The sequence below is a fragment of the Empidonax traillii genome, unplaced genomic scaffold, assembly GCF_003031625.1.
Source record: "Empidonax traillii isolate 1590-97213 ecotype Southwest subspecies unplaced genomic scaffold, ASM303162v1 scaffold753:size306327, whole genome shotgun sequence".
Lineage (NCBI taxonomy): Eukaryota > Metazoa > Chordata > Aves > Passeriformes > Tyrannidae > Empidonax > Empidonax traillii.
This window is the reverse complement of record NW_020955946.1, coordinates 188,279-213,292: the sequence shown is the minus strand read 5'-3', so window position 1 is coordinate 213,292 and position 25,014 is coordinate 188,279. Positions and strand designations below refer to the sequence as shown.

Here is a 25,014-nt window from a genome sequence, read left to right as displayed (position 1 = left end):
TGGAAAAACAGAAAGCAAGTTGATGCAAGAAATCTTTGGATCTATTTTTCAGCATTGACTGATGTTGTGCTTTCTCCAAAAACAAACTGATTTGGTAACTATAAAAGCAGTGTAATCAGAACAGCTTGGAACTTAAATCAAGCTTACTATTTTGAAGTCTATGCAGTTCCTTTGCAGGGTTTGCACCCTGTGCAAATTGTTTTATGACTATTGCTCACCAATGGCAGTGTCAAAGCTAGCTAACTGGCTACAACCAGGGAACCTGCATCTATACAAGATGCCATTGTCCTTCATGGGGGAGTCCCCACATGTAGGATTGCATGAAATGTGTGTCTACTGGTTTGGGGCAGATGGATGCAGCTGTATTGATGGAGCTGTGACAAAGTTGTCATGTTATCTGATAGACAAGGGAGAACCTTCAATTCAAATGTCTTTGGGAAAGGGACTACAACTACTTCTCCTGTTCCTAACTTATATAAAGACACCGTTTAAAGATAAGGTCAGCCAGGTATATTTGGCATTTGAGACAGAAGAGTTAGAAAGACTGACACTGCACTGCAAATAAATAACCTGCAGGCATACCAAAAAGGGGGATGATGCATGTATGAAAATGGGAATGTTCTTTCCCCAAAAGCCAGATAGTCTAGCCTGTATCTGAACTAATTTTTAATGTAGAGCTATTATGTTGAATTGATGGATGATACCAATATTCTTGCTTTTGCAACAGAAGGTGAGTGAGTAGTCATGTTTTAAATCCATGCTGTACAAGTAAGCTTGTAAATCTAGCTTTTACAGACTTTGGAGGGAGTTCTGCTTATACCTTTTGAAAAATCATAAAAGTAACCATCAGCAAGTGAAACAGCTTCTTCTTTGAAAACAAAAACATTCAAGAAGGTACACTTGCTTGATAAGGATAATGCAATAACTATAAAACTATATTTCACATAGGTAACATTATGTAAAAAATAAGTGTTATTACCACAAAGATCATAAAATATACCTAGTACTTTTCTGTAGATGTTGTCTTCTCTAAGTGGAGGCTTAAGTCATTAACAGATTTTAACTCTGAAACCCATATCCTAAGTATTGGTACTCACTAACTTTGGATTCAACATTTGTCCAGAAGGGTAAGCTCATAATTTTGAAATTCGATAATGCTGCTGTGCTATTAGAGACCTCATTTGTTTTCCCCTGCTTCTTTAGGTGGTAATGCTTGATAAAACATTCCAGAGGGCAGCTGCATTGGAATGCTCTGAATTGCCTGGTACACTGCTTGGCTCTCAGTTTCAAACAAAAAAAGAATATTATGTAAGGCACTCATGAATCCAGTTATCTTCTACTCATGACCTTGACCTCTTTTGTGCTAATTTTGATATCAAAATGCTTTATATTTCATTTGGGATTGTTGGACTCATTTCCTCTTGTATGCTTTTCTTCCCCACCCAGCTGCAAAAGCCCTATTGTAAGGAAATGGGAGCTTTTTTTAGTAAAATTACTCTGACAACCTAAGTGAATATTTGTTTCTTAGTTGTTTTCAAAGTGAAATATACATTTGTGACCTCTGATATAATAAACATCCACTTTAGAATCTACTTTGTGACTAATTTTAGAAAAAATACAGATGTGCACTGTTTCAGTACATTTATCAACTTCTGCCCCAGCATACTTCCTTAAAACTATCCGCATCATCTTACGTCAAATTTTTCTCTCTTTCCTGTCATCAAAGATATTATGTAAGTGAAACCAGTGCATTAGATTCACTACCAAACAAACAAGTGAAACAAACAAAACCCCACCAAAATTATTTGCTGATCGCAATGGTCTTAAAGTTTGTTAATTGAAATTGCATAAATTTATAATAGTTCTCTCTGGTTAATTATGCTTCACCTTCGATGACCCAAATCTGTATGCATATTTTGTTTGATAAGGGTAGTAGTCTGTTAAAATATGGAAACTACTCCATAAAATGGCTTTTTGAAAGCTAATTTAAGACAAAGAGAATGAGTTTAGCACTCTTTTCACATTTTAATAATTTTCCAGATCAAAAAAATACATGCAGAGCAAGTATAAAATGCCTTCATCATGATAGTTTTGCAGTTATCATTCAGTAGTGGTAATCAGTTTATTACAGGAAAGAAATTAAATCAGTTAAATGAAACAAAGGATTTCTCTTTGTCATCCGTTTTCTCCAAGGAATCTTGCCCTGCAAAGCCTGCCAAATGCATGAATTTTTCAACATGTTGAAAAGGCACTAAATGCATTGATTATTGTAGTTCAAGAAGTTTCGAGGCCACGATGAACTGTCCTGCAAAACAGAGGATGAATTCAGGCCTGAAAGACTAATTCATAGTCATGCATGTAGTGGATAGCACCTTCTTATTTAATGAAATGAAGTTAAGATGTCCAAAAACAATTGCTGGGAAGTAGTACAGTAACAATGAGACAAATGTTATTGATAGAAGTGTTTATGTCTGTGTGTTTTTTAATATTTTGAAAGTGATCCAGTATTGTTCTGAAAAATGCTTCCATTAGAAGGTATTTTAGCACTGCTTTAACCATTGCAGGAAATGAGACTGGAAACTGCTTTTAGTTTTAAAAGTATTAGAAGTGAATGAATATGGAAACCATAGTTCTCTAATATTTGCAAAAGTTGGAAAAGGTAGTAAGTCAAAGCCAGCTTTGATTGTATCATTTACAAAAATATGAACTAATTCCAAAAATGAAAATGTTCATTCTTCAAAATTTGTTTGTGATGCTGCAGTGCGGAGTGAGGACTGCTATTTCTGATAGATCAGGTCGGTCAGGTGGTTAAAAAAATATATTTAATATGGTGACTGTTGTGGTTTCTTGAATGTTCAGAGGTAGAAAATTTTGGGAATCCACTATGTAAAGAATCAGTTGATTAGAAACTATTGTACCAGAGACAAATTTTGCTATAGTGTGTGCTGGATGTAGGAGAACTGATTTTTCTGGCCTAATTCAACTAATTTAGTTCTTGTTCCAGTTATGAATTCAGGGATATATTTGGCTTCTGAACTTTCCAAACTGATTTAAGGGCCACTGATTCAAATAATCACTTGGATTGGTGTATGGAGAGTTCTATAATGATATGATACTGGCTCTTTTCAGTATTTCCATTTGCTTTTGCAGTTTCTTCGTAGTGTTACGGTCTGTTGTAATATTGTAAATGATAGTGCTGTGGTTTTGTGATAAGACTTGAGCATTCTGACATATGTGGAGATGTTTTTGTAAGCAATATGACCTACCATGCCTGAGCTAGATTTTTAAATGGCATCAATATTATTGTTTGTAGCTGTTATGCACGTTGACATCCTATACCTGCCCATTTTTCCAGATACTGATCCGTGCAAACATTGAAGTTGCCTAGAAATAGAAACATGCATTAAATGATTCTACCACGGAACATTTCTACTTTTTTTCTATTTTCCTCTGTGTAAGATGCACACAAGCTGAGGCCATTAGTAATGTTTCAAGTTCAGACACTTTTAAAAGGTCTAAACCACCAAATTATATTGTGATCTTAAACTATTTCAGGAGCTCCCAAACTGCATCTTGCCATTTCCTCTGATCTGAACTCTGCCTTATTCCCTCTGGTTCTCTATGAAGGGTGCAGGCTGAGGACTGAATGAATGGCCAGAGCCCAGCAGACCCCTGGGCTCATGTTCTTCTCTGCCCTGGAAAAAAAATTGTAGCAGGAATTAGGTGGTGGCAGCTGCCGGTGGAAGAGTTAATTTGTCCTTCAGTACTCTCCCTCTGGCTCAGATCAGAGTACTTCAAATAATTCAGGGTGGCTGAAAGCAAAGTGCTGTTGCTTTGGCAGCAGGCTGCTACCTCCTCCTGAAGATCTGCAAGAAAATTGCCTCCAGTGCAGGATTGGTACTATTAGAACTTGCAGCTGATTGTCCTCAATTAAGTAATTGAAGATCGTTAACATATTAAATGATGTACATGTTGCACTGATGTCCCTTTGTTTCTACAGCCCCTGGTTTTGTTGGGCAAGGTTTTTAGTATGCTGAGTCTAGTCCTTCTGTGAAGAAGCAGAAGATCTTTTGTTGTCAAGTCTCTGTCTGTCAACCTGTTTGGTGTGAGTGACCAGCACAGACCATAAGACTTTGTCCAGCTAAATGAAAATTTTATTTTGGTCTTTTTTTTTTTTTTTTTTTTTTTAATTGGTCGTGTACCAAACATGCTACACCAAATATTGCTATGTAATTGTGAAAAGAATTGTGGTTTTGTGGATTCCTCCTTTTTTAAGAGAAAACTGAGTCTTCAGGGTAGCTTTATACACTTCTATTTTAATATGGCGTACAACCAGGCATGGAATATTTAATGCATTTAGATTGTTTTCATTTTCACTGGAAATTGAACTGATTTCAAACCAGTTGTTGCTGAAGATGTTTATTTTTTCTCTTTGGTGAGTAGATCAATCATTAACAAAGTATGATAAGGGGGGCCATTTGTTTTTCCCTGATGTATAGAGAGCTTTCCAGGAACACGTGAAGAATTGGATTGGATGTCTTTCAAGAAAATGCATATATTGAAAACAGACTTCTTCTTTACACGTGACTGCCTTTCTTTGGGATAGCTAAAGTTTAAACACTTTGCCCGTGTGTCATATTTCTAATGGACTTACCGTCATACACTGTATGGTTGCTGGGTCAGGCTCAGCTACTGGAAGAATGTGTATTTCCTGCCAAGTAATTTTTCAACAGAAACTACTGGGTATCAGGCAAGGTTTCACTGTATAGGGAAGCTATTCTTAGGAAAACGATAATTTTTTTGTGAGAAAACAATGAGTGTCCCAAGATGTTATCTGAGACATTCTGATTCAATTCAGGACAAAAGTAACTGAACTTCTCCGTCTTTTCTCTTTATGATCCTTTCCCCTTCACTGAATAATTAAAGATATTCTTGAGATTTTTCAGCTGTTTGACAATATTTGAAAAACAGGTATCAGTAAAAGAGGACTTTGCTAGTTTCAGAGTTGCATTACCTTGTTAGTAGGTTCTCTCCGTGAAGCATCCTGACATCTTTGCAATTCTTCTGTTCCAGGCACTCTGTAACCCTTCATTTGCAATACAGGTTAGGCAGTCAGTGCCTAACACTGTATTGTGTAACACTGTCGAGTTACCTTAAACAAATATTAAGCCACTTGTTAGTTCCTAGGGAACAGTGTGATACGTGGTCCTCTAGTTGGTTTAAGTGCACACGCCATTCGAGATCAATCCTAACAAGCAATAGTTTGATTGGAAGAAAGACTGAAAAGGTGACTTTGCAAAGGGAGCAAAAACACAAATCTTCAAGGCTACAAGGTTTTAATGAACCCAAGACTTGTATTTTAATGAGGTGTAAAAAAGAGGGTAAGATTCTTGTCCTTTTAAGCACTGAACTTCTGCAGAGTTCTCACAGAACATTTTTATTCTCCTGAGAATGTGAATAATGTAAAATCTCCAGTAATCAGAGCTCTTCATCTTTGCACAATGTAAAAAATGGCCTCTTTGAGTTTCCAAGAATCAGAAATCATAGTTGATAATAGTGATCACTGTAATAAATTCTCCTCAAGTATTTAATGTCATAATTCCACTTTGAAAATTAGATAAATGAGTGGGAGGCTTCTTCTTGATGTTGAAATACATCCTTGCTTAATAGTTTTTGTTGTGTGTTTGGATGCCTTAATTCTTGACTATTCAGAGATTTTCATCGTTTAACAGAAATATATAATCTATTTAAAAGGATAGCTCATTATTTCCTTTAAGTCATTTTACTTTCCAAGCAACAAAGTCCTGTCTGAAATGTCAAAGTGCTGTTTTGAATAGTGGTTGAATGTAATATGTCCAAATGAACTGGGTTTATATCTATTTCTCTGATGATAAATTTGACAATTGATAAAATAATCACTATTTGGTCATAATCGCTCTCATGAGGTTTAGACTAGACCAGAAATTATTCTCTCCCATTAAGCAAAACTTCACTGCATTGTTATATGAAAGCTGTTTTTATTGTTTGATAGTTTCTGGCATTGCTTCACTGGTAGTTTTTAAGTATTTTGACCATTGGATTTTAGAAGTCTGCGTATGCCTTGGTTGCTCCCAGTGGTTTTGGTTGCAGGAGCTCTTGGTTTGACAAGGAGCTGTTGAAACAAGATTGTTGTTTGAAATGTAAATTGGGGGGTTATGATTTTTTTAAAGTAAGATTACCAAAGGAGTGTAACTGAAGAATTAATTACATATCCAAAAGGTACTAAAATAGTTATAGTACTATAGAAAAGCTTGGAATAGCTGATCTAATTCACAAGAAAAAAAATTTGGAAAACCCTAACTATTCTGCATATTTCATTATCTGTATTTGTCACCTGTTTCCTTTTATATACAGTTTCTGTATACAGTTTCTGAATTTTAGACATTTTATATATGTTTTCTTCAGGGATAAAGCTGTTTTTATTTGTAATTTTCTGTATTTATGTATTTCTGAGTATACTATTGCGGAACAAGGCTGTGACAGTTCCTGTCATAATACATCCCAGAGGAACTTGGAGTATGGTACTTTCTTGCACAGCATTTTTCTGGCCTTAATGTTATAAAATGTAATGTGGCAGAGGACAGTTTAAAAAATAATAAAGCCAATTAATGCTTTGAAACTTCAAGAATTATTTAGGTTTTCTGTTAGACAAGTATTTTAATATCACAGCTTTCAGAAGTCAATATTGTGAAGCATTTAGAATTAAGTCTAAAGCTGTGTGAAAGTTTGAATTAATTTAACAATGAATCTCTGGAAGTTTTACAGACATCTGTAAGTATTACAGAGTTCACAAGAACTTATTGTTGCATAAATTTTAAAAATGCCCACTTCTTGTTTCATAAATACTAAGCAAAAACTAAGTAGATAATACTAAGTAGAAACTCCATCTGTGAGACCAGATTCTGTGGTAGGAAATCAAAGGTGCTTTTTGATTTTTCCTGCTAATTTATAATTTTTAAAATAAGCTTATGAATAAAGTAAGAACTTTGTAATTCTACAACCAGAGTCACACATGTAGTTGCAGTTATTTATTTTTCCAAAGCTTTCCTCTACTTTGTTCTTGAGTAAATAACATAAGTGAGCTAAGTTCAGTTTGTGTAAAACACAAATTCTTAGAAGTCGTAGTAATGATGAGACAGCAGGATTGTTTTCCCTACAAGTATATTTATCTCTTGGCCCCCTTGTTTCCAAACGTCTTTCTTCCAAGTGGCCAAATAATTCCAGCTGTGTCATCGAGCCATCAGGCGCTTCTGCGGCTGACCTGTAAGCCAAGATCCAGCCAGGCAGTCCCAAAGCTGGTGTCCTTACTTTGGCACTTAAAATGGTATATAGGTTGTATAAGTAGCTATAGGAACAGCTAAAATAGAAGAGCAGTAGAGTTGTGACATCAGCTTGCTGCTTACAAATCGTACAGAGGTCATGTGCAGAAATAGAAGAAGGTCAAGAGAAATGGAAACAGTTATTTAGGCAGAGTGGTTATTCAGCCTGATCTGTGGGAGTTTCGGACGGAGTCTTCAGACTTGGGAGAAATTCAAGAAAAAGGACCTGAGGATGACAAGAGAATCGTGAAAATGTGTCTGGTGTTACGGTGTTAAAAGGGCCTGAAAGGTACTTTTCCATTCATCCTCTTCTCTCTGCTGGACATTAAGGTAGTAGTTGGGTAGTGCATGCTGGACCATGGCCATAGTGGGAAAGAAGAACACATGACAATATAAGTTTCCTTTGGCATAAATCAAGCTAAACCCATGTCAGATATGGTAAAAACAGGTAAGAAGTGGGGCATCTTAGGGTTTTTAAAGAAGAGCAAGAGCAGAACAAGATAATACCACAGTCACTGTGTTGGCTGAGATGAGGTGATAGAGAAACATTGTGGTTTATGGCTGTTGTGAGCTTTCATGTAGAAAGGACTCTTTGGTGGACAGTCTCCACTGGAGTCCCAGAGCTATTAACTAGGGATTGATTCTGGCAAGCTGACAAGATCTCTAGACTGGGAAGCAGAAGACTAGAAAAAACCTGTCTAATCATCCTGTTTATAAAATCATAAATCAAGAGGATATGAAGTATACCAGGAGAAATCAAAGGGTGTGAGGGAATATAATATGCTAACAAGGGTATAGATAGTGGTACTGGTAAATGCATAGCAAGTAATCAGATTCTAAAATAGCAAAATGTTTTTAAATAGGGTGTGGGTTGGTGGGAAACATCTGGACACCTGGTTAGCAGTGGGATAAGACAGGAAAACAAAATAAACAAGCTATGGTGATTGACACCATCTGTGAAACAAGCTGTTGTGCCGATGAAAGAAATGTGATGGAAGACTTGTGACTGGAACACTAAAACTGGAAAAATTCTTGTTGGAAAACATAGGTAAAGGGAAAATTGGTGCAGTCACACTGTGTGTTACTGATATCAAAGCCTGGGAGGAAGTGAGTTGAAATAGCATGAATAAAATGCTGTCTGTAAGTCAAGACTGTTTTGAGGAAGATGTTTTATTGGGGCCAGCAGTATTAGGTTTGGGTGTGAGTAGGCCTATCTTCATTGGTTTTGAGGTGAGAGATCCAGATGAAATTAAATAGTTGCTGCACAAGCAAAAGTGTTATGCTGTTTCCAGGAAGTTTTTGATAAGTAATTAGTGTCTTGCTCTTATAAAAAAACCAGGCATTTGGGGCTTTTTTTGTTTGGCTTGGGGATGAATTTTTCCCTAAATAAGCTTGAATCAGGAGATCCTTCAAGCGAAATGTATGGCAAAAAAATGTTTGCATACAGTTACAGTTTTACATAGTAAGGGGAATTTTTTAAATAATTAAACTGTTTCGTCTGGAATAAACATATTAAAAACAGAAAGAAGGATGTGACGGTATGCCATTTATTTACCTCAGATGCAAAAGGGATGTGAAGACTACATTTTAACAAACAGGGCAAAATCTTATGGGTGGGACTTAGACTAGTTGGATGAATAACAAATTTAAAAGCTGTACTGTAAGTAGGTTGAAAAATCAAATGGCATTATGTCATAGAAAATGACAACTCTGAGAAACCTGAAGGGTATAACAGTATTTTCAGAGATTAAATACAGAGATAGGGACTGGCTAAAAAGGAAAAAGAAAAGATCTAGCTCTGTCAGCCACTGAAAATAGGGATGGTAAAGCATGTGGAGTGGATGAAGCGACTGAAGTTTAGTCAGACTCAAAAATCAAAGCTGGCTTTTTATCATCAGGACCCCTTAGTGATGTTACACGTCTGTTGAACATTGAAGTAGGGATGTACAGTGGGAATGAATGTATGGAAATGACATCCAGGGTGGGAAAAATCCTTTACAAACTTCATGTACCTTAATCGGAAACTTTAACCAGCTGAGTTTGATTAGGAAAATGGTTAGACTGAGGTTAATTAGTAAAGTAATAAAAATACTAATGTGATCATTTCAAATTAACATCCCAAATAGGCAGTACCTATTGTACTACTTAATCTCTTGACAGAGTATGAGATGGGGAGAATGAATTATAGTTTCAAGAATGACTTTTCATGTGGCAATAATGTGGTCTTTGCTAACGACATAAAATCCCATCAAAACTATCTGGTTTTGTTGTTTCCAGACTGGATTAATTGTATCTCTGTTCTGGGATTTTTGACTTAAGGGTTCATTATCTCTGACAGCTCAAGCCTTGGGAAAGGGGTGTGTTACATGGTGGGAGAGAGACCTGTTAAGTTTAATGTTTTTAAATGTTGCATATGGAAGAACTCATATATCATTTAGAGTTGGGGATTTTAGTTTCTGCTGGATTTCTTTTTAACCACTTTCAAGGCAGGACTTTGAGTCTCAAGTTAAACTAGGGCACAAAATCTTACATCTGACTGTGTCGCAAGTATTTTGTGTTTACATAGGGTTTTTATTGCATGATATTTATGTTGAAGGTTATTAATGAAAAAGAATGCTCACTTGGCAGTGCTCTCTTTTTGATTGTGTTGATTTATTGTTCTGTGATTAGATATTAGCTGTGCAATAATGTTAGGGTTCTCATTTTCTTGCCACTATCCAACCCAAATTTCACTTCCTCAATCGTAACTCAGAAACATAGGATTCAATTTTTTAATAACTTGTTTTCTGTACTTCATTAGTAGAGTGAACTATGAGGGCTTTTTTTTTAACCTACTAGAGAGTGCATAAACCATGGATTTTAAATGGCTTCTAAATTCATTTCCACTTATTCTTTTTAAGGAATGTGTAATATTCATATATTCTACCTACATGTTCAGTTTTTGTTAGAACACTGAAAAGAGTACTTATTTTGGGAAGAGGGAGAATTCTACTTGTTAAGTCATATTTTCCTACAACTTGTCACTTACATAAAGCTTTTCTGCTTGGGAAATGTAAAAAAGGTATGGCCACAAATTTTCCAATAAAATACATTGCTTTTGAAAAAATATTTTTCTTTGGATTTCAGTTTTTCTTTTGCAACAATAGAAATTTTAAAGGGGGGGGCAAAAAGCTAAAACAAGAACAAAACATTCTTCTGGTCTCATAAAATAATTACCCAAGGAATTGGATGACTTTTCAGTTTAATTTTTGTTGCAGCAGAGTATAGAAAAATGTTCTTCTGCATAGCATTAGAACATTTCAGCAGAACTAAACCAGCAAAATATGGGTTTTTATGTAGCTTGTATTCAAGTGAAGTCTGTAAATAAATAATATTACTTAAAAAATTTCATTTTAATCCAACTCCTTTTGGATTGCCTGAAACCATGTAAAAGAATATGATTTTATTTGTCTGTCTCTTTCCTTAGCAAAAATACACCTTAGCCATTTTCTTGCCATAGATTTCTGGATAATCTCTAGGAACAGGTCTCTGGAGATAACTTTATGAAAAACAATGTGAATAAGATTGAATATTTGAAATACTAGTAGTTAAAATTGGGAGGTTAAGCATGGATTTAAAGCCTCAGTTATTGGTGCCTGTTCTGATTTTTTTTCCTATTAAAAGAATGAAGCCACTTAATAAATCCCATAAACATCAATAGCAGTTACAAGATGCTTAACAGTTTAAATCACATAATTGATTTTATACAGCTACCATTAGCATTATTAATATAGATTGGGTTGCCAACAGTTGAATTTAGAAAGAGAGAGAGAGAAGTGATCCTATCCATTTTTTCCTTTTGCTTGGGAATCTTTCCATTCACTTACAGAAAGCTGAGAAAGTTCTGACGACCTGTCTAGCTCCTTCTATAAGTCTTCGACTGAGTTATAAGCAAGTCTTTGATAAGTGAATCATGTGAAAGCAAGTAGCTTAATATTCTTTTATTTATACCTCTGGCCTTATTTTTGCTAGTTTAGTGATGACTCGCATTTGAAGAGAGTTTCCCTCTTATCTTAAAATTTCCAACCAACTTTCTGGCTATAGCCTCCTTTGATACTGTATTTTTCTTGCTAATTGAATTTTGATTCAAATAACTTCATAGTGGGTTTTCAGAGAAAAACTTAGTGGCGCAGTTTTGCTATGTGAAAGTTACCATCCTCTTTCAAAGGGCTTCAGAACAAAACATTTCAACAATCCAAAGCTCCACCAAAAGAAAAATAAATAGCCTGAATTGAATTGTATGCCAAGTCACAATAATTTATTCTGTATTAGGACTGTGTTTCCAAAACCATGGTCCACTGTAATATGTTTGTCTTTTTAATAAGAAATGTCATGCCTCAAGTACATCAATTCTATCTTAAGGGAAAACTAGCTAAAGGATTGAAATGCATTAGGCAAAGTCACTTTAATATATGATGCAGTTTAACTTTGCAAGGATTTGCTTGACATTGTAAATTTGATTCTTATTCCCGTTACACGCACTTTGAAATTGGAATATCTTCAAAGTTTTTTTTTTTTATTTATTATTACCTCTGATAAAGGGTGTTTACATAAATGTTTATTATATTTTCTTACGTGGGGTAATAAAAAGGCTTGTAGCATATTATGGTGGAAGTTTACTGGCATTTAGTGTTATCTTGATTATGATTTCTCCAGTATGTAAAGATTGCCTAAAATTTGTAATGCTTTGAATTTATAGGATTTTTTGAAGTTGATTAAATCTAAGTAAATACTAAATCAGGATATACTTTGCATTTACAGGCACTTGCAGACCAGTTTGAAAATGCAAGTACATCGGTGTCTGAACGCATGAAGATTTTCTACTGTTGTCAGGTGCCTCCACGTTGGGCCATACAGGTGTGAAACAATCTCATTTCAAGCTTTTCTTAAAAGCCTGTGGTGCTTATTTTTGATACTGCATCACTCCAAAGTCAAGAGAGCGTGATATGACCTTAAGTTGAAACGCTGTAGAAATAAAGACATAACCTAAGCCACACCAGGTCTTTCTGGAGAGAAATCAAGTTCCACAGTGTTTTGCTTTCAGATGTGTTGTTCTGTCATGCACAGAAGTAATTGCTTGTTTGTGCAATTCTTCTTTACTTTCCTTTTTCCTCCAATGAAAAATAGACTAAAACTTACAAGCTTCCAACGTAACTCCTATTAAAATAATCTTGCCACTACCTTACTATTCATTAGTGCTTTACTTATGATACTGTTATTTGCGTCTTTCTTGTCTTTGAACTTCACTTCAGGAAGTGGATCATGGTGAAAGCAGCCAAATTTAGGAGTCAATAGTACACTGAAGAACACCTTGAGCCGAGAAAGCTTTTGTTTTTGAGACATTCCCCTTTTTACTAGTGCTGACAGTTTTTTTTTTTTTTTGCCCATAACTACACTGTTTATCTTGACTTTCTAGAACAGAAATCTACACAATAAAGTCTTATCTGATGATGCTGTACTTAATAAACTCAAGGAAACTGTTTACATTGCATACCTCCAAAGGTATTCTTGTTGTTTACTTTTAATGGTGTTTTATTCTTTTTATTTCTAATCTCAGCACATGTTGTTTTAACCAGTAGTATCTTCTCCAAGCATTCTCAAGTTATTCTACATAACCTTTCAACAGGCACTTCCAATAAAACTATCAAATGTGGTTTTCATTTCCAGTTGTCAGAGTGGCATTTTCAATCCAAGCCAGTTTTCCAAGCCAAAGATAGAAATGCTAAAATAGGGATTTATAGTGAAAGATGGTTGCAGTCTTCTAATCATAGTAATGAAGAAACATTGCCTATATATATTTTACCAAATTTAACTGTAAGTAAATTTAATTAAACATTAATGAGATTTTGTTCTAGACACTAACATATGTTGTTTTTTCCTAAGTGATTAATGTCAAGTTAACTAACAGGTTTTCAGAGTTTGTTACGTATTTACATCAAAGAGGTATAGCCAGTTGTTAATTTATTCTTTTTTTACTACCAATCTATTCCCTTATAGTAACTCCTTGGATTTGTAACAGATGCTGAACCCAAGTCAATAAAGAGAGATCGGTTGCATCTGTGGAGAATTTCAGGGAATCCATTCAGGATCACCAAAACCACTGCAGAGGTTAACTGTGTGGGATGTCACAGCATAGGTAGCTGCCCTTACACAGAATGCTCCCATTTATTTTTGCAAATCTAGTTGTATATCTGCCATACATAGTAAATAAATTACCCATTCTTCAAAAGTGAAAACTTATTTGCAATTTTAATCTCCTCTTAAAAAATAAAGACCGAAGACAACTTTTCCAAGTCTTGAAAACATGCTTTGTTTGTTTTTAAATTGAAAAGATAACTCATTTATTTTCATAAGTACACTGAAATAATTGCTGAATTTGAAATAACAAAGAGGCTGACTTAACTGTGGGGAAAATTCAACTAGGGAGTTGGACCTGAACTCTAATCCAATATTGATTTGTCTAAAAACTAACACCCTTTGGCGGTGGCTGCTTGGGACAGAGATTTCTCACAAGTACTGAACAAAATTGCTTCAGAGGCTTTCTCTCCTTTTCCACAGGTACATATTACTATGACAAAACATTGCTAGAAGTGGTTTTAGTTCCCCACTCCAGCCTCTGTTTCCCACTCTTAGCATTCTCAGTGTCCTGCTGCAGCTTTTCTCCAGCTGCATGGGCCGTGTGCCTCATTTAAGGGCTGGAAGTTCCTCTCTGTCAATTCATTCTTGCCATGCCCATTTCCATTTCTGTGTTATATTGTTAAAGTGCTCAAATCACAACAAGTATTATTCTGTTGATGGGGTTTTTTTGAGGTATATACACTGAGGTTCCGGCTTGAAGTTTAATTGTTCTTTTGGGCAGAAGAGTATAATTCCGTATGATCTGTTTGCTTCTTGTCGATGTCAGAAATGCCTCTAACAACTTTTTAAAATGTAAATAGTATTTACTTACCTACTCTTAGTTATCTGGAGTTTCTGATCTTTCAGCGTCAGCTTGCAAGTTTACTCTTTGAGCTGGGATGCACCAGCTCTGCCTTACAAATATTTGAGGAACTGGAAATGTGGGAAGATGCAGTGATCTGCTATGAAAGAGCAGGACAACATGGAAAGGTAAGAAAAATGTCTTATACAGCTGATATCCTGTCTTGAAATAGGATGTGACGGAGGAAGGACTGTCTGGCTTTAGTTGTCACTAATGACACTCCTACAAGGATATCATGAGCAAAGTCCGCTTTGGAAAAGTAGACACATGGTATATGAACTTGTCATAACCTCTGAATGCCAAAAAGACTATTTGGAGTAATAACCACATGAAATAGAAGTTGGTAAATAAGAAATAAATTGAGAAGCAAGAAGATTGTGATAGTGATTCTTGAGAATGTTTAAGGACAATTAAATTAAGTATTATGGGTAGACAGCAAGGTGGAGTGTGGGCATTTCAGGAAGGCTGTAGATGTCATTCACGTTGGGATCTTGAAACTTAGTCTGGAGAGGACATTAATTTTCTTTCCAACCTAATTTCAAACTATTAACTGTATTTTTTAAAAACAGTTTAAATAGAATAACATCAGTGCTTGATATATTTAATTACTTGATATTAATATATTCAAATTACAGAATCAAACTTTTGGAAAAGAATGAAAAGGCTTTATTTTGACAAGTCTGTTTTGATAGTGTCCTAAACTTTTCTGACATTTCTTTAACACTGCTACCACTATGTGTGATCAGATCCAAACAAAGACAAGGTAAAGCCATCACCTCACTCTAAATGTCAGCGGCGTAACTGTTTAAAAATGCCGGTAGCAGGCTGTATCAGCCTTCTTATTGTTGATTATTTTTCTGATACTATTAGAGCAATGGTAGGAAGATTCTGGAAAATAATACCTGGAAGCAATGCCTTCTTGTATTTAAATCGACTATGTTCTCCTTCTGGTGCAACCTCTCACACAGAAAGGCCGTGACAGGAAATTAAGCTATCAGGCAACATTTTCAGAATTTATATAGGTTACAGAAATATTCAGTTTCAGACAAAAATATGTTTTTTCTTTTTTTCCATTCTTTCTCCCTGTTTGGTATGTGATAGCAATAAATATATGAATGTATGTGTGCCTTTATGACACCGGAAGCGCAAAGACTGTGCTTAACATAAGTTTAATGAATAGAGAGATATAAAAAAAAGCAGGATGTCTCATACTTACATGTTTTTTCTAATTGTCATGTACCAAAGTCTAGCTTTTGGTCATCATAAACTGACAGATATGCCTTGCTGGCAAATTCTGTGTCACATTATGCATGCCTTGGGGATAGTATGTTAATAGCACAATCTTCTCAGTACAGTGGAGAAATAGAGGTCAGTATTTTCCATTTCCTGGAAATGCATTCTGTCCCAGTTACATTCACAAACTGCCCTTAGGGAGTTATGAAAATGGCACTCGGAGAATAGGACAGGATATCTGACACAGGAAACTGCTTAGAAATGCTTTCAAAATGAGGGATTGTGCTGTGCTTTGAAAAACAGAAAATGCTATGTAAGTACCAAATAACAGTAATGCTGGAAGAAAGTTAACTTCAAACCAAAAAAGACAGAAAATTAGAAATGTATCTATGCACCAAGGAGAGTGACTATTTGTCCTTCTTACTGGAAAACATTCAGAGGGTGAACTGCTTGTATTTATCAAAAATGTTTTTATGTTTTTAAACGTGGTAGTTATTCTTATATGAATGCATGAAGATCTACTAGAGCAATATGTTGGTCAATGGACATTTCATATCATTGATGAGCTTAGCATATATCTGCCCAAAAGAACAAACTCTATTTAATAAACTTCTGTATGTTTTTCACTCACAAATTATTTTATATAGGAAACCTGAATTTAAATACTGAAACATCTAATAAAACATATAGATATCAGCAATATCAATGTGTTTGATGAGTACTTACACATCCAAGTATATCTTATTTTTTCCTACTTTTGAATTATCCACAGAAAAAGAAACAGAGCATATAGATAAGACCATGTGAAACTCCACATGATGCAGTTGGAAAATACATAATTCATTTGGTTATAACAGGGCCCTGTAGCAGTACAAATTTTGCAGAGTGAGATGTCACTAACGTTTAGCCAACTTTTTTCTGGATTTGTTGCTGTTACTAGATTTGGCTCTGTATTCACTCGTTTCATAACCTGAACAAAATTAGTAGAAACTATTATTATAACGAGTCAACAGAAGAGTAACAGAGTGCCAAGCGATGAGCAGAACAGGGCACAGAAAAAGCATTTTAAAAGTATTATAAAAATTGAATGTACAGTATATTGATAGTTGCTGTGGCTTTCTCAAGGTTTACTCATTGTATTCTGTTAACAGACGAGTTGCAAAAGGAGACATCTCCATGTGTGTAGTGAGGACTGGTGTTGAAAAGTGTCCCTCTTCCTTCTTTTAACTGTGAAGGGGAACCCAGAGATTTCCAGAGCATTATTAACATTAGACAACTTTATTTGGTTAAGGTGTAAGAAGTCTCTTCCACCTCACTGGAAATGGATAATACACTGAAAACGGTACTAATTTTTTGCTAAAGAAAGGGTGACCAGAAATGTGAATTTTCAGTTCTTCCATTTGAAGTGAGGTCTTTCTCCCTGGCAAGAACTCCACTGCATGGTAGCTGCTGACCTTTGATAGATGCGTGAGATCTGCCTTTTGTCATCAGCTGGGTGTTCCGTCTCAGAACACTATTTTCAGCCCTATCCCTGCTCTATCATTTCATCAGAGTATACATCATGATATGCAGTCTGGTTTTAGACCAACATACCCCAGCAGTCCACATTCTGCAGGGTTATTTCCCTTGTTTTGACATGACACAGATGATCTCAAAATATTTGAGTGAGGAAACACAATATAACAAGGTCTCAGAAACTCACCTTTAAATTCAGGAATTGCTTCCCAGATGTGGAGTAGTACTCTCGGTGCATGAGTTCTTCAAGAACTTGGATTCATTTCCACCACATATCATTACAGTCATAGAAGGCAGGTGTGCGTTCCTCTATGCAGCTACAAAGTTAAGAAAGAAGAGTAAATGTCTCGCTCAAGGTCATGCATGAGGTTACAGGGAAGATGAAATGAAAATCAAAGAGCTTTCCTTTTCTGTCACTACCTTTATCCATGCTCATCTGTTCTGCTTCTTCATGCTACTGCTCTGGTAACCAACTAAATAATGTGCAATTAGAAAAAAATGAAATATTTAGAATAGAAACTTAGCAAAGGAATGAATTGACAAATAATAAATCTGGTAAATCTGGGAAGAGTGAGGCAAGTAGACGTTTATGGTTGGGAAGCCAGATGCAGGATGAATCTTGAACGTAGTTTCCAGGAGTCTGTGTAGTGAGTAATAAAAAAGCACCACCTTTTATTTAAACTAGACCCCTCTTTAATGACTGGAGATGTTGGTGAAGCATTGCCTGTTCAATTCCCATGCCAACCACAGTAGTCCAGAAAGCAAGATAAAAGCCTAAATCTTTCTCATGTCTAAATCAACTGACTTTTGAACTAAGCATTGAATCCCATCCATTCTGGTGTGCACCTTTCTGTGAAAGCAGTGTTATAAATACATCTCCATATTTTCTTTTTAGGTATCTTTTAATGGATAATTTTAGTATCAAATCTTATTAAATTTAGGTATAACTTGCAGTTATAAAATGTGCATATTAATCATTAATACATGTTTGATGGATAAGAATAAATCGCAGTGTTTCTTTTTATAGATATTACATGAACTGAGTGGAAAATGTTTTTTGATAATATTTGTTGTTAAGATTTGTTTTTGTAGAAGCAATGTTCTTATCAAAGATCAAATGTGCTTTTTTGAAAATAGCTTACTACAAAGTTAGGATTAAGGAATTTATTTTTTTTTCCACAAAAACCTAAACAGAATGAACCTGTTTTTAAAATATTATCTGTTCTTGTAGAAGACAAATGTTTTGATAGTACAGGGTTTTGGTGGTTTTTTTTTGTTTGTTTTTTTTGTTTTTTTTTTTTTTTTTAGTTTGTAGTTATGAACTTTGTACAAGCCTTCAAAGATTTAAGTAATAAAAATGTTTGCAACATGCCAAAGAGGTGATCAGATAACTAATCAGATGAAGAAAAAGTCAGACTTCTGCTTATTTAATTCTCTGTTTTATCTGTGTGCTGAAATATTTATGTTGGCAATGAATTTTTGTAAGCTTAGACCAGAACATGACATTTTTATGCTCTTAAATGTGAAATACCATTAATGAATGGTTGTCTAGGCATTGCCACAGAATAGCAATCCGAGCTTGGGAGCGCTCTGCAGAGGAAGTGGCAAAGAAGCAGCATGCAGTGCACTTTTCACCTTCTATCTCCTGTTTACACAGCAACATTTCAATCTTCTTTCTTTATCTGAAGGGGAAAAAAATCCACCTTATCCTTTGGTGTCTAATGTGATTACTGTGATAATAAAACACACAGCTCTCTCTGCTCTAGGAAAAAAAAAAAAATCTTTAGGTCTATTATTAATATGTCATAGCAACTAATGGAGGCAGGTAAGAGGGAATGAACTGCACTTTAACCAAGTCCCTGGCAGTGTTCAAGGCCAGGCTGGATGGGGCTTTGATCAGCCTGGTCTAGTGGAAGGTGTCCCTGCCCATGGCAAGGGGGTTGGAACCAGATGATCTTTAAGATCCTTTCTGACCCAAACTGTTCTATGATTCTGTAAGGACAGTTTTCTAGTTAGATGAGATTTTTCTACAGCTTTGACTGGGCTAATTTTAAACATTAGATAATAGTCTCTTTGACTTTCTTAAAAGCACTTGCCATCAAGTTATTTTCTTAATAATCAACCACCAATTTTCTCCTTAGTGGAATTCCATTTTTGCTAGTTTTGAGGTTCTTTTAGAAGTCTGAACAAGACATCCCTTCTTCACATTTGTGCACTTCAAATATTTGTAGACTTTGCTGTTACTTTATTTAACAAAAGTAATAGTAAGAATGAGATGCTAAAATTACTGTGCATTAAATATTTCAAAACAAAGTAAAAAAAAAGGGGATTTTTCTAAAGATGATTTTCATACAGGTTTAATGAATTTTACCAATTGGAGAAAGAGATTTTGCTTCCCTAGAGTTCTTCTAAAGGTCAAAGAAAGCAATTCTTACAGAAACAAGAAAAACAGTAATAATTTATATGCAGAGATGATGTCAGGTTTCCTTTTAGATAAACTAGATATGATAGAAGAATGACTCCTGTTACAATGTTGAACTTTAATTCTGTGGTAGACTGTGATGGATCCTTCTTGGTTTAGGTTTTTCAAGTAGACCTTTTCTAATAGAAAAATTATACTGATTTTAACTTATGTATGTTACATTTTTGCAGCAGGGGACTGATGTAAGAGTTCAGTCTAGACAACAGATCATCTGTCCCAGTGTATCTGTCTTTTTAAAAAACCACAGAAAGCAGACTATCTCTTGTTTAAAAGAGAAACAATAATTTTTATGTTAAAGCAAGATAGTGGCACTGAGATAACGAGCTTTTGAAAGTTAGTTATAGCCCATAATAGATGTCTGGGAGACACAGCTTGTGTTTTCTTTTCCATAATGTTGCATCTATATTGAATATATTTTATCTCAAAGTAGATAAATCTATAACTACATGAATTTATAACTTCTGCCACTTGTGTGAAAGAGTAGCATTTCTACAACCAACAGTATGAAAGTGGATGGGTCTTTAAATTTAATAGAAAGGAAATCATTATTTTCAGAAAAGAGCAATCAGAGAAAAGGAAATGAGAGTCATTGCAAGAGTACTTATTAGGAAATAAAAAAAATCACAAATTATAAACTATTAGGATTGCAGATAGATACCTTAATGGTGCTGATATGCATTGCTGTGGAGTAGGTGTAGGTTTAATGTCCAGGACTGACATTTGTTTTTTGGACAGAATACATACCAAAGATGAAAAAGAGGAGAAAGCTGCTTCTTTTTTTTATGGTTTACTTTGCCTTGGTGTGTTAAACAAAAAACCGTCATATTATATTGATGTTAAATTGGGGTTTTTGTTTTGGTTTATGTTTGTTTTTTTTTTTTTTTAAATCACTTTGGAATCAGGTTCTTTCTAGGCTTCATGTTTGATGCTGTGCTGGATGAAGATAGTGTTTCCTCAGTAGCCCTACTTCTTAGTCTTCAACTGATGATTGCAAGGTGCTAAAGCAGTATCAGCTCAGGTAGGTAACTGAAAATAAATAATCTCGTTTTGTATTGATTTCTCTTTGTTCTTTAACAGGCAGAAGAAATACTCAGGCGGGAGTTAGAGAAAAAGGAAACACCAGGATTATACTGTTTGCTTGGTGATGTTCTTAAAGACCACCAGTATTACGACAAGGCCTGGGAGCTCTCCAGGCACCGCAGCGCCCGCGCCCAGCGCTCGAAAGGCCTCCTCCATCTCCGCAACCGGGAATTCAGGGAATGTGTGGAGTGCTTTGAACGTTCAGTACAGATCAACCCTATGCAGGTTGGGAAACGATGCTTAGTTTTAGCGTGTTCAGTTTTGAATGATGATATTTTTTACAAAGACAATTCTGTGCACAGTTGCCAAAGTAAGAGCTTGTTACTATTCTTAGCAAATTTTTCACAGTGTACTTGAAAGACTGGCCAAAAAAGGTAACATGAAATGAAGACATCCTCTTGCAAACCACTGCTTGCATGCAGCTAAATCTTTGCGTGTACACCTCTTCTATTTCAAAGAGATGAAGCCATTGAAAATTAGTAATTACCATCAAATAAATGATGAGCAAGTGTCAAGCAAAATAGTTACAAGAAGAATGCCGCACAGTGTATAATGGCATGATCCTTTTGTTCTGTCTATTGGCTTTGAGTTAAAAACTCTGATCTCTGTATTTCACAGGAATCTTTTTAAGTCTTCTGGTCTGTTCTGTTCTAGAGTCACTGAGAAGCATTGTGTTAAACTTCTGATGATAGTAGCTTTTATTACAGTTATGCATCAAAACTGAAACTGCAGTCAAAAGAGTTCTCTTGATGAAGCTGGTTATTTTTACTGATCCTTTTCAAGCTGTTCTGCACACAGCTTTTGTAATCTTGTTTCAGTTTCTCAGCCACTATATTCCATTCCAATAAGATTCACCCTGTTGAAGGTCTTGAGATGTTAAACTAGCTTTGTGGTTTTTTACATATAGAAATCATGCTCTTCATAGCCATTTCCAAGTCCATGCAGAAGTAGGGCATTCCTCCTTCTTGCTCTCCAAAGAACACTGCTGAAGCTACTGTTTTGAGTTCCACATAACTTGCTAGACTTTTGCTTTAGAAAAATTTTAAAGGCCTCCAGCCTTTCGAATAATTTATCATGAAACATTTTATTTGTATTTCAGTGATGTATTTTATTCCCATGAATCAGAGTCCTATTCTTATTCAAATGAACTCCAAGTAAGTTATAAACATTTCTAGAACGGAAACCAAAATGACCAAAAATGCTTCCCTTGTCTTTCAGTTCTCTTATGGACTCAGGAAATGCCAACAAAATATATATTAGTCAGATAGGGACGTCATTGAAATCGAGAGGACTTTCAGATAATAATGGGCTGCAGAAGATGGCCCACAGGGCTCAAAACTGAGAAATATTCTGCTGAGATGCTTGTTTATTTTGTATCCTATCCAAAGGAAGCTTAAAATGAAAGCCACGTTCATGCCTTCCCCAATAAAAAGAGAATTCTTACCATTCTTTCCACAAAAAAAAACAGCTGAAGTTCATTCTGTATCCTGAATATATGATTAAAGAGTCACTGTACTTCTTATATTGTGGAAGCAATTCATACTCCCTTTCCAGATATCTAAGGGATGATAAAATACCATTTCATTACTATTTGTAGATCAAAGGCAGTGAATCTTAGGGGTTTGTTTGATTGGTTTTGTTTGTTCTTTATACCCAGCTACCATGTTTTTTCATTTAACCTGCAGACTTGTTCTTTTTGCGTTTCCTCGTTTTTCTAGCACAACAGCTTTTAAAGTATGTCCTTTTATTCTTAGTAATCTCATTTATTTTGTTTTTAATTGTTATGACTGTCTAGTCTTTTTATAGCCTTTTTTGAGTGAGTATATGTAGTTGCCTCAAGCCTTGAAGTGTGTTGGCTTTAAGTGTTAGAACTCTTCTGTAGATCTTTACTCTTTTAGCTGCCCCTTTTAGTTTTTATCATAGCTTTTCCATTTTAAGTAGCTCATAAATTTAACATCCTCTGTATTAAAAGAGTTGCCTTTGTTTTTGAAGGACTAGTGAATCTAGATACATACAAGTATTTTTTGTGTAGTAACATTTTGAATCTGATCATCCTGGTAAGGATCAAGGAAAGTACTTTTTTCTGACTATCTTCATATTAAATTTCTTGTAATTTCATCCTTTACGGTATTTACTAAACTACGTGGAATAAATGAAATCTCCTTATATTTTCTGGGATTTTTACTTTCACAGCCTTCAGATATCCTCCAGCATGTTACCTTCTCCACTTATTTAAGTATTCTGAGATACAATACATTGCTTATTACTGAGGCCTGTAATTTTAATCCATACAAGTTCCATTGCTCTTCTACGGTGTTAACTTCAGAATTGATAATACATAAAATTTTCTTTTCATTTGTTTACACATGGCATTTTTCCATCTGCACAACCCATTCCATTTTCTGCATACTTTTTGTGTTTACATCATAGCATCTCATACAGCTCCTTGACTTGTTTCCTATCCCAGAGACTTTTCATCTCCTCCTTCATCATGTCCAGTTCTCACATTTTTTTTTCATTCAGTCACAGCCTTCATGTATAGGCAAAATATCTTGCTTCAAATTATTAAGAAAATATAATTATTTATCATTCTGTGCAGTCACTGTATGAGTTCCACGAGGTACCTGCTCGTATAGCTTTTCTCCATAGAGTTAAAGAACCATTTTACTTTCTTCTCATGCTGCAACTTTTGCTTGAGGAATGAGTTGACAGGTCTAAGGTTAGTAAGCCAATTCCTGAGAAATGTAGCTGCTCACCATCAGCCTTAAAAAATTAGTCAAATCAGATTCTGGAAGTACAAGCTCAGAAGCGAGACTGTGCTGCTGTTACTCATTAGAATTATAAAAAATGCAGTGATTGTTTTTCTCTCACCCTTTACACAAGCAGTATTTAAGTTGTATCCTGAACTGTAGAGTTGTTGCTCGCCTTCAGTTTCATACTTGATTGCTCCTGTCTCTATGCCTGCTTTTCATGTCCAGAAAGTTACTGATCTAGAAAGAAGATAAAGGGGAGTTAATGAGGTAGCAGCCCTGTGGGAGTGCTGCACTTCTGGAAACTTGATGGATAAAAGAACCTTAAAAAATGAGATTGACTAAATGTTTATTTCCTGTTAATTTTGCCCTCTGAGATTTGAAAAGCATAGTTTTCTCTTCATGTGCAATTTCTACCTTGATTGATGAGTTTACAGATGATGAAATGTGACAGGCTGGCAATACTGAAAAATATATTTTTGTGTTTGCCCAGGCCGAGGTAACTGACAATCCCATCTTCACCTATTTATCCATGTGCTCTAGGGGTGGGCCATCCATGTACACTCTCAAATGCAAAAGGATATCTTCATTGTCCAGCTTGTTCAGTTCTTTTCTCAATATAATTAAGACTGCCCACCAGGGTGCCAGATCTGACAGATTAATTTCATGTGTATGGATCTAAGCTTTGAAGCTGATTAACTATAAATTCCATAGCAGATAGGTCAGGAGCAGATATAATGTTAGTGATTTTAAGTTGGGTCTCAGAGATAGGAAAATTAATCTAATCTGGAGAGAACTACAAAAATGTTTGCTACAGAGTTTGCGATTAGTCCGTAAAGGTAAAAGCTCCTTGCATATGAACCAACAGCTTTGTCCTCAAATCTGTAAAACCCCTGATTTGCAAAACTTTTTTAGGTAATGTTTTTGTATTTAAATATTTGTTATGGTTTCCTAAGAAGAAGCCATATTATCAAAGTTGCTTGCGTTTGAACTAGTACCCCAAACACAAGAGAATATAAACATTAAACAGACAGTTTGAGAAGTAATATGGTGTGCAATATGGAGTTAATGTAACCTGTTTTTCCATCTTCCTCTTCCCCACTTCTTTCCCTCTCAAAAAAAATTTCCAAGAAAAACTTTTTTTTTTTTTTTTTTTTTACAATGGCATTTAGAATGGAGAAGTGGCTGAGTTTATTGCAGTAGATAGTACTACCTGGAACAATTTTGCAGCACCTTATAAAATGTTCTGTTTTGTTTTGACTGCATACATTTAAATAGCATAATTCTGTCAGAAAATGTTCTGTCAATGCACATAGGATTTAATGATTTTTCTTGAATTACAGAACTTTTCAAAAAGGTAGTACTGCTTAAATTTGCAGGTCTTTGAGAATTAACCATGTGGGAAATCAGGAACTTGCTATTACAGAGCTATAAAAATACATATTTATTTTTGTGTAACTTATACCTTTATCTGATACTATTTAGAGTAGAAGGAACTATTTCAGTTGGAAGAGACCTACAATGATCATCTAGTCCAACTGCCTGACCAATTCAGGGCTGACCAACTTAAAGCATGTT

The 25,014-nt window shown here is 35.2% G+C and overlaps 1 protein-coding gene across 1 annotated transcript in view; it reads left to right on the top strand.

Annotated features, from left to right (window-relative positions):
* Positions 1-25,014, top strand: part of TTC27 (tetratricopeptide repeat domain 27) — a 120,648-nt gene that overhangs the window by 74,565 nt on the left and 21,069 nt on the right. Inside the window, exons 11-13 of the mRNA XM_027900836.1 lie at positions 12,159-12,254; positions 14,382-14,504; positions 20,684-20,911. Coding sequence (XP_027756637.1) covers positions 12,159-12,254; positions 14,382-14,504; positions 20,684-20,911 — 447 coding nt within the window. The remainder of the gene's footprint in view (positions 1-12,158; positions 12,255-14,381; positions 14,505-20,683; positions 20,912-25,014) is intronic.